The sequence below is a fragment of the Haliotis asinina genome, chromosome 7 (assembly GCF_037392515.1).
Source record: "Haliotis asinina isolate JCU_RB_2024 chromosome 7, JCU_Hal_asi_v2, whole genome shotgun sequence".
In the NCBI taxonomy this organism is placed as follows: domain Eukaryota; kingdom Metazoa; phylum Mollusca; class Gastropoda; order Lepetellida; family Haliotidae; genus Haliotis; species Haliotis asinina.
In genome coordinates, this window is record NC_090286.1 from 3,620,583 (window position 1) to 3,630,993 (window position 10,411).

A 10,411-nucleotide genomic window follows, 5' to 3' on the forward strand; every position below is an offset into this window, starting at 1 on the left:
CACAGTGTATCCATTTCGGGAATGAAACCCAGATCTTTGGCGTGACGAGCAAACGTTTTAACCACCTGGCTACCCGACCATCCCTAACTGACTAGACGTCTTACCCGTTGCAGTCTATTATAGCAACCCTTCCAATTTGTTCAACTGTTCGATCACATTTGATTGTGAAGATGCCTACTATTGGCATACTACGCTTTCACACTTTTCAAATTCCATTTGAAAAAAAAACAACCAAAACCTAAAACCAACGCGTGACATAAGCAACCTTTGAGACTGCCGAGCCAACCTAGTGTTGATAGCATTTGCTTGTAAGGCCTCGGTGTGATCCCATCATGAGTACAATGTGTAAAGCCCACTTTGGGTGTTCGCATCTTGGTATTGTTGACACATTGCTGACAGCTGCTGAAAACCTTTCTTACTCACCTTTCATGGTGAAAGTTGACACCATATGCTTCTGATTTTACAGGTTACCTTTGGATATTGTAATTGTTATACAATGTAAGTTTGCTGTTTGTTTCTAGGACTACTGGACGAGCCTAAATGACATAGGGAGTGACAGCGACAGTCCAGATACGCCGATTAGGCTGGAAATAAAGGACCCTTTGGTGAGAGGGATTTCACCGTTTTCAGGGTCAGGATCAGACGCACGAGTGATGCATAACGTCTCTTAAATGAACGTATTTGAAAGAAACAGTGGTTCCTAAATTATATGCATGAGACTTTATATTCAGAATTCGAAATTGTTGTAATTTAGACTTGCCACATATTTGTTTGCATGGGCTTTTTGGAAAACGTTCGTTTGACGGACTGCACGACATACTATATCTTCTTTGATGTGTTTGTTTGTTGTTTAGCGCCACAATCAGCAATAATGAAGCTTATGGTGGCGGACTGTAATTAATCGAGTCTGGACCAGTAAATCAAGTGACCAGGAGCATGAACATCGATCAACCCAAATCGGATACGATAAGTGTCAACCATGTCAGCGAGCCTAACCACCCGATACCTTTAGTCGTCTCTTACGACACGCATCTGTTGCTGAAGATCAACTCTAGCTTGGGTCTTCAAAGGTCGACAGACTAGAGTAGTAGCAGTAGTAGTAGTAGCAGCAGCTGCAGTAGTAGTAGTAGTAGCAGCGGCAGTAGTAGTAGTAATGGCAGCAGCTGCAGTAGTAGCAGCAGCAGTAGTAGTAGTAGCAGCAGCAGCAGTAGTAGTAGTAGTAGCAGCAGCAGCAGCTGCAGTAGTAGCAGCAGGAGAAGTAGTAGCAGTAGTAGTAGGAGTAGTAGTAGCAGCAGCAGCTGCAGTAGTAGTACTAGTAGTAGTAGTAGTAGCAGCAGCAGCAGAAGTAGTAGTAGTAGCAGCAGCTGCAGTAGCAGTAGCAGTAGCAGCAGCAGCAACAGCAGTAGTAGTAGTAGTAGTAGATGCAGAAGTAGTAGTAGTAGCAGCAGCTGCAGTAGCAGTAGCAGCAGCAACAGCAGTAGTAGTAGTAGTAGTAGCTGCAGAAGTAGTAGTAGTAGGCGGAGGAGGAGGAGTAGGAGGAGGAGGGGGCAAATAACCCTACTGATGGACAACACTATTCTTCCTTTCAGAGTGATTTAGACTTCATATATGACTTCTACGACTTCGACCAGGAACACCCTAATGTCCTCAATGCCTTCATGATCACGCCCTGCTTCACAGATGACCAACAGACTAATTTTCAGATAACTTTCCCAGGTACTGTTTCTGTACCTATGTCCAGACGGAAGGTGGTACATCACAAGCAAAAGAGTAATGTCACAAAGAAGGAATTGTTTAAACTGAAAATACAGATATATTCCAATTCGTTTGCGCATATATTCATATTTAAAAAATGATATTCAGTGCATGAAATAAATCTTGTCCGACCGGACGAGAAGGGTTAGATTTCTGACTAACGGTGTGACTTTTCATCTAGCTAGACCGATGATCTGGTAAAAAACGTTGGTGTTCCATACATCTGAGTAAATTCACCACATATTGGCCTCTGGTCTGGTTCAATCAATTCTGGGCTATGACATTTTGTTACCATGATGTTTGGCTAGGTTTCGTGCTTGTTTCCTACACTGTTGATAAACACGTAAGAGTCTAATCTATCCTAACTTAATCGCTCATTTTGTGAAGATTCGGTTTACCAGAACCCCTGAAAACAAGCCATCCCGCTCAGACAGAAAGAAATCTTACTACCTTTAATTGATGGATATGAAAACCTTCTTTGTCGGTTTTCTTAGGTTTCAAGATAAGTCTGACTTAAATATTCATGTTACGACATATATGATATTTCAGAGAAGGATATGTTGGTGTAGAGTTACGATGGTTTCTTCGCAGGGGACGCCAGTGACTTCCTTACAGACCACAGAACTGAGCTGCAACAGCAGATCGTTATGCAGATCTCCAAACTTACAACTTTGAGCCCTATTCGTATACAAAGGACATCAATTCACTGGGATGAAGAAAACACATACTTCATGGGAACTCTCTTGGACAAGGCACCGTCTATTGGTTGGTCTATTGCCCCATACTCTGTAATATGTAAATGGTGGACATATTGGCGAATTCTAAATCATGTCGTATTGATTGTCCACCTGGCTGTATTCAAGGTGCTGTTAACCCGTGAAGATCCGGGTCAGAATTGGTGTTCAGCAAACCCATTCCTGTCGTAAGGGGCGACTAACGGGATTGCGAGGGGAGGCTCGCTCTCTTGGTTGACACCGTATCCCAGTTGCAGACATCGATGTTCATATAAGGAAAAGTCAAGGTGAAATTCACGTCAATAAAGCCCATGCTTTTATTGCTTTTTCAGCTAAATTCCGACGTTGGCCCAACCTCGTTGCCCAATACAAGGATGATGTGACAATCACAGGCGTGACCAATGCCTTCACGTGTGCCAGTGCATGCGATGAGACGACTGGAACCTGCAACAGTTTCGACATTTGCCCGGGTGCGCAGACGTGTTCACAGAGTCGTCAATATACCCCGGATGGAACCCAACTGTCAACAAGCGCCACCTGCGATCATTATTCACGTATGTTGGTTTCACAAATTATATACCTCGTAGTGATGGTAATCTATTGTGAATCTGTAAATGTTGCTGTATTGATGAAAGCATCTGACTGGCTACTCGCCATGAACATTTGACGGGAGAAATATTGAAAACCACCTTTCCTATACTAGTAACAAAGAGAGTTTAGGCGGAAGGGAGTTACCTACCCCTAGATCACACATGAATATAATGTAAAGACAGTATACCATTGCTATAACGAACAGGAGTTTGCCGAAATGACGGATATCGAGCAAATTTCGAAATGCATACAACATATGCAATGAGCTAAAATCATCATCATCATCATCATCAACCGTAGATAATATTTAAAACGAACTGATTTTGATGAAAGTATCATTGGGACGGATGTCTTTTGTAGGTTCTAGAAAGGGGTAAGTGGAGTTTCTTGTTGATTATGTTTACCGCCGCTCTCAACAATATTATTGCTGTACGTCGGTCTGTAAATAATCGTGTCTGGACCAGACAATCCAGTGATCAGCAGCACAGAGTGGTGAGAAATGATCAATTCCAGTGTATGTTACATGGCTGTTTTGAGACATTACGTCGGCGGGGGGCAAACGGGTCCATGACATTATTTAAAAAGGCAAGACACCACACCGCCTAAAAGTAGCATTGACGGTTGACTGAGAAACGCAGCGCATTTTCAGCTGAAAGGAACTATCAATATCTGTCAAGTGGAACAGATTCCAGACACTGCATGTGAATCAGATTATGAAGCGTGTGAAATGACGCTGCGCATGTGCGGCAAGGGATAAGCCCGGTCCATAAATCGCTTCTGTACACACCGCAATGATTCACTCACTATGAAGACTGGAACTTTCTTTATTTAAGGTGTGCTGTCCGGACCAGTGGACCACGAAATTGGACTTAAAGATGCCTACATTTCACTGAAAAACTATGTCCTTACGAACGGATTTAAAGTAACTCTTAAACAATGGGTATGTGTATATTTGATGACACTTTTCTTTCCTAGAATAAAAAATACTACTTTCTTGAATCACGCAAAAGCATTAACTCGTTTGCCATTGCAACCGATAATGATGAAACTGCTATAATCAAGCTGAAACATATTTCCCTCTTCATAAGGAAATGAGTTCAGTTAAGTTTACGTCGTTTAGCAATATTTCAGCCATATCACGGCGGGGGACACCAGAAATGGGCTTCACACATTGTGTCCATGTGAGCAATCGAGCCCGGGTCTTCGACGTGACGAGCGGACACTTTAACCACTCGGCTACCCCACAGCCCCTTAAGGACGGCACGAGTTCGATTCGAACGGCACAACATTGTAATCCGAATTCAGGCTTCTTCTAATGTGGCGTGGCTGAAAAGTCTTATGCCATTTTTGCCTCCGAGTGACCTTTAATAGTGTCATAATTGAGTATATAACATTTTGAGTTTGAATCTCGAATAGAATGCGTCTTTATTACTACCAGGGCTGTATGGTGGAAGCACATCAAGAACAATCCTGATTTGAACAATGTGATGGATTGCCATTTAAGGAGCTGAAGTTCTAAAGTTTAAGGTCCTAAAGTTTGTCTACAACATGCACTTGGGTTTTGGCATTTGAATCAGACCCGGTGCTGATGTGTTTCATATATTATGCTGGTGATTGTTGTCTAATGGAATATATTGGTATCTGTCCCCTGTTTTACTACCAAGCCATACTGACTTGTTTGAACATCCGTTCTAATCTTCATATTGTATATAGGCTTTCTGAGCACGTTACGGTCGGCCATTTTGTTTTATGACGTCACATTGGTGTGTTGCCTATGTGTGACCTAATCGAGGGGGAACCCTCAAGCCCCATCCTTGTAAATGAATCCCTCCTTCCGGACCAGGTGTGTGTGAGACCTTTGGGTTGACTTGTAATATCCGTTAGTTTGATTTTTTCACACACCTGTACATTCATTTCTAGGTATGGGGCATCCATCCCCTTGTGACTCAGTATTTCTGGTCCATTCAGAAATTCAGTTATGTTATGTTATGAGTTTGCTGACTCCAAGTTCACAATGTCGAGTAATATCCTCGAGTGGAGTCATAGACCCACGTTTTTCTCTCTCGCCTATAAATGAACATACAACTGCGTGATGAAACTGCACGTGTATGTATGTATGTATGTGTGTGTGTGTGTGTGTGTGTGTGTGTGTGTGTGTGTGTGTGTGTGTGTGTGTATGTATGATTATAAAACACCCACTATGTTTGTACGTACATGGTTTCCAAAATACTAATCACGAGTTTTGTGTTACAGAAAAAAACATTTACAGCTTCTACAATAACGACCGAAGTTCTTAGAAATCCAACCATAGGGTCAACGAACAAAGGTGACTGACTCCTTGATTATAAAATTAATTTTTATATAAGACGATGTGTTTAAGGGCTAATACTATTATCAATTAATACGACGTTTTAGGGGGAATGGTATTTAAAGGATTATATATACTCGGTGTCATTAATGAAGGGTCAAGGTATTGGTCACACTATTTCTTAAGAATTCAAACTGTCTTAACAGTATGGAAATGACACATATTTCATTCAAGAAGAAATCCACCTGCCACTTAATATCAATGATTTGTTCGTACAAATCGCTCGCTCCTTGGAAAGTGGGGGACAATACATATATATTGATGATTTCCACTGTCGTGAAATCGCACCTGAAATTGTTTACAGTTCTTAAAAGGGACAGGCTATAGGCCTCTTTGGAATCTGGCCAAAGTCATCAGCAGCTTGCTGGCCACCTTTACATGAGTCTATGTGCCTTTGGTAGAGTGTGGTAGAGAATTCAAGCCAATAGGTCCGTGGAATATGCACGTCACCCAGGCCGCTCCAAGAGTCACAACAGTCCGAGATGATAAATACATGATTAACATTGCGTTACGTAACAGATTCCTTAACGCAGGAGAACACTTTATTGTTAACACGGTAAGGATATCCAGGAGCGCCATCCGGGGACCTTTTATGACCTACATTTCGTCCAGTACTAACACCACGTCACGGGTACGTCTGAAATGGAGTAGACGTCATGGCCGCTGGATTCAACGTCAATGGCCCCGTGTGTTCTACCTAGATGATAGCAGACCCAGTCTGTCCTTCCTTGATGGTCGGCAGATGGATTATCGCCGCAAAGAAGAGAGAATCACAGATGCATCGGTGCATAACCGATTTGGAAGGGGGAATCAATCAGGGTTTGGGCCCGGATAACACCTACTGGACGTACTCCACTGCACGTGACCCACGGTAATCGACAGGGTTATCGACAGGGTTATCAACAGGGTTATCGGGACGGCATTCTGAGTCTTGTGACGGCACCATTCCTGCAAGTTCTGTTTGAACAATTTGTCTATATGTCACAATGTTTCACATTTGTCAACACATTAAACATTATAATGATACTCTCAGTTCTATTATTTCCGAGGACCGTTGCTTTTCATGTGCTATATATCATTTGACCCTTTATCAGTGACACCTTGTATATATAATGTGTTTATGATTGATGACTGTTTTATGGTGGAGGCAGCTGTGCATGTCATTAGGATTAGAAACTGGGATTGGGTGAAATACGGAAGGGGTAAAGGTTTGTGTGGATGGGTTCGACGGGCCTTAACAAAGGTACTCTTTAATCTGTACTTTACTGAGAAAGTGTAATGCCCCCCAAAAGCTTGTCTTACATTCGAAACCTTCTAAATGGCAATGTTCATATGCGTATACCTTTGATTCTTTCAAAGTGGCGGCCCTCAGTCAGTTTATCGGCGAGGTCCATAAGTCTGTCAGGGGTTCCCAGGACATCCAGCTGACAGAGATGGCCATTGACGGCTGCGCGGCTGAGTGTGTGGCAGAACTTGAATTCACATGCCAGTCTTTTGAGTACTGCATGACCAGCGGGCTATGTACCCTCAGTCGTATCCATCCTGACGAGAGACCCGACCTCATCGTCAACAACGCCTCTTGCAACCTCTACATCCGTGAGTACCATCCGTGAGTGCTTCTCGTCTGGTAACACCCCTTGTCTAATAATGCCAAGGAATGTTTCTGCTATGGGGTAGCTTTGTGGTTACAGCGTTCGCCCGTCACGCCGAAAACCTGGGTTCGATTTCCCAAGTGGGCACTATGTGTGAAGCCCATTTCTGGTGTCTCCCGCCATGATATTGCTGGAATATTGCTAAATGCGGTGTAAAACGTACTGCCATTCACTCAGCAGGGATTTACGTTAAGTAAGTTCATTATGTTTGTTGAAAGGTGACTTACGGCTCGTAACGGCCAGTCAGTTGGTTGATGGCCATTGTTAAACACATCAACCACTAGTCTTTGGTCGAGCTTTTACAGACATATGGCTGGGATTGTATTCTGTGAGGCGTTAAACAAAAACAGCAACGAAATATTGTCCAACGAGTTTAATGTAATGTATTTTTGCCGTAAAAAGCGTTTCTGAAATGGTTAAAGATATCACTTGCTCTCATAACTTTATTCTCATTGATATCACCTGTTGGTTTTTTTTTCACAGATATCACTTGTTCTCAAAACATTATTCTATTGATATCACCGATAGTAGGTTTGATCTTAAAAATACCTTATTCCAGTGCTTGCAATAGTTCAGTGTACCAGCTGTCCATCAGGGCCTGCAGCTACCTGCAGGCTTTAGAATCTACAGGAATGAAATCTGCAGGTCCATTTTGTTAAAGTCAATACAGTAAAAGCAAAACAGACGACATTGTACATAGTTTCACAATAGCGTATTGCACACAGGGGAGTTTGTATTTGTTAGACTGGTGTTGACATTCCAACGCTAAAGTGCTGAAATACCAGGAAGTGAATCCGTAAGCTATTGCTTGATGGATCGTGGATGATTCCCGAACGTAGATAAAGGGAAAAAGGGGGGAATCACTCCAGATTAAAAATATTTATTTGAAACTGCCGTTCCAATACAATAACAACCGGCGCTGGGCCACCTGGCCGACGGTTATTTCGAACGTTACCTTATCCTTATTGACAGCATCCGTTATTTTAGTTGTTCTGTTCTGACATCACTTTCTCACAGAGTATTATTTCTATTGATATCACCTGACGTCCCTGTCACCATTTCTTCTCAAGGTGACTACACAGCAAAGTTCATAGAACTTAAAGGAACAACGGTCGTCTCTGACTCCGACACCATCTACCAGAACATCAACACCCCGAATCAGTGTGCCAAGCTGTGCACAGACTATCAGGGTTTCCCCTGCAAATCGTTCGACTTCTGCCCCAACATCAACGCCTGCTTCCTCGGCCACAAACACGTGTTCGACTCTCCCAAGGCAAACGTCAAACAAGACCCAACGTGCAATCACTATTCAAGTTAGTAATCACTTGTCATGCAAAACGTCGATACGATGTACCGTATCTGACGCGTTTATCGTGGGTCCAGGAAAAATGACCGTATTCGATATTGGCTGAAACTGAAACAAAAACACTTGTAAAGATTAATCAATTGCAGTTTATTGCAGTCTTTTATTGCAGTATTTCCACCTAAAGACTGTGTTTAAGGATTTTCCTGAACATCAACATTTTTGTTTTTTTTCTTGCAGTTTTTCGGCCAAGTCCACATTTTAAGTACTCAATAATTTAAAGAGCACATTTATCCACGCGCTGTATTAGCCCAGTCCACATAAGCTGTCGTTGAGGCCCTTTGGATATGGGGGAGCAGAGGCATTTTTCTAAGTCACTTGCCAAGGGGAGACGCGTGTGTCACGTATGCTTCGCTGTGGGACAGGACGGAAGTCCTAGGGAGGCGAACAGAAAGCTGTCCAACCCAGTCACCCATCCAAGGACTCTTCCCGACCTACTTTGCTATACTTCAACTGATTTGTGACCTTGACCTAGATTTTCAAAGCTCTCTTAGCTCTAAGATACTCGTTAGTTAATGTTAATGACAACTTACGACTACCGTGGCATTAAGAAAGCTTCGACAATCTAGGCCCAGGGCTATCCACAGTACCACACATCAGTATTCAGTGTGTGACGTGTATATATTTCCTCAGTAATTCAGAGCTTTGTGTAAAGTACGTTCCTCCATCACTTAACTCATGGTATTAATCGTACGATATTTCAGTTTTCTATCAAACCCATATCTAACGTCTAACACCTGCTCTATGGCTATTTCTACCAGGGAATCAAACCACGACGTTGCTCTAGCGAGAGTGTTACCATTTAGGACTGAAATTAGCATATGACCAACGCCTCTCATGGCCTTCCTTCAGTGGTCAAATGGTCAAATTTGCTGCAATTCTTAAGCACACATTCTGCGGCACCTCCATAGACTTGGCGGTGAGATCATTCAGTGGTTAGTGCGTTCGCTCGTCACTCTATAGTTACTCTTTAGATCCGAGTTCGATTCCCCACATAGGTGCAAGGCGTGAAGTCCATTTCTGGTGGTCCCCGCTTTGCAATTCTAAAAGCAGCGTAAAGCAAACTCAGTGCCTCACTCTTTTACTCTGTATGTTGACATACTACTTTCCCAGGGAACTACGCCGACGACTTCAAAAAGGTCGCCAACCGCCAGATAGCGCTCAAGGACAACCGTATCATTCTGATGGTGAGCGTGGAGCAGTGCGCCAAGCTGTGTGTGGACGAGGAGACCTTCTCCTGTGCCAGTTTCGACTACTGCGGCAATACGACTGAGTGTCGACTCTCGACGTCGTCGATGTCGGACGTGGGCCAGATCACCCTCGAGGCAACAGCGTACTGCTCTGTCTATAATCGTATGTGCATCACTTACTTTGGACTAACAGCAGAGACTTATCTCGGAAGTTAATTAAACAAACATTGGTAGTGGTTTCATCAGACATTGGATGTGAATGGATTAACAACCATCACTAGGCTTTGATCTCGTTGGTATATATGGCTACGGATCACTGATTGTCAGTGATTATATCTATGATGAGGCGACAGTGCTTTGAATCACTAATACTCCACGTAAACCATGTATGGTCTGTTTTGTTTTTTTTGTTCGAATGATTACCTCCCCTTACCTCGATTGTGGTCACGTGATGTTTATTGCTAGTTTAATGTTTATCTTGAAAAGAGCATTTTCATATTCCTTGCGCCGGGTGTACTTGTTTATCAATCATATGTGGTCCTTAAAAGATGATATTTCGAATGCCGATGATTCTAGGCTTACATGAATCCAGTTTTTTGGTGATGTTTCTTTATAAATGTGTTTTATGGCCAACTAATAAGATTTACAACTGCCCACAGGTCAGTTTTATCCAAATGGACAGCGATACATACCGCATCAAGACACCAGCGCCAAATATACGGCAGGTAAGTGTTATATATACTTTACGTAAGCACAAA

At 42.8% G+C, this 10,411-nt stretch overlaps 1 protein-coding gene across 1 annotated transcript in view; it reads left to right on the forward strand.

The window, feature by feature from the left end:
• Positions 1-10,411, forward strand: part of LOC137290412 (uncharacterized) — a 28,627-nt gene that overhangs the window by 17,080 nt on the left and 1,136 nt on the right. Inside the window, exons 11-20 of the mRNA XM_067821334.1 lie at positions 522-605; positions 1,590-1,716; positions 2,347-2,520; positions 2,822-3,043; positions 3,914-4,020; positions 5,334-5,406; positions 6,808-7,044; positions 8,171-8,413; positions 9,577-9,816; positions 10,313-10,378. Coding sequence (XP_067677435.1) covers positions 522-605; positions 1,590-1,716; positions 2,347-2,520; positions 2,822-3,043; positions 3,914-4,020; positions 5,334-5,406; positions 6,808-7,044; positions 8,171-8,413; positions 9,577-9,816; positions 10,313-10,378 — 1,573 coding nt within the window. The remainder of the gene's footprint in view (positions 1-521; positions 606-1,589; positions 1,717-2,346; positions 2,521-2,821; positions 3,044-3,913; positions 4,021-5,333; positions 5,407-6,807; positions 7,045-8,170; positions 8,414-9,576; positions 9,817-10,312; positions 10,379-10,411) is intronic.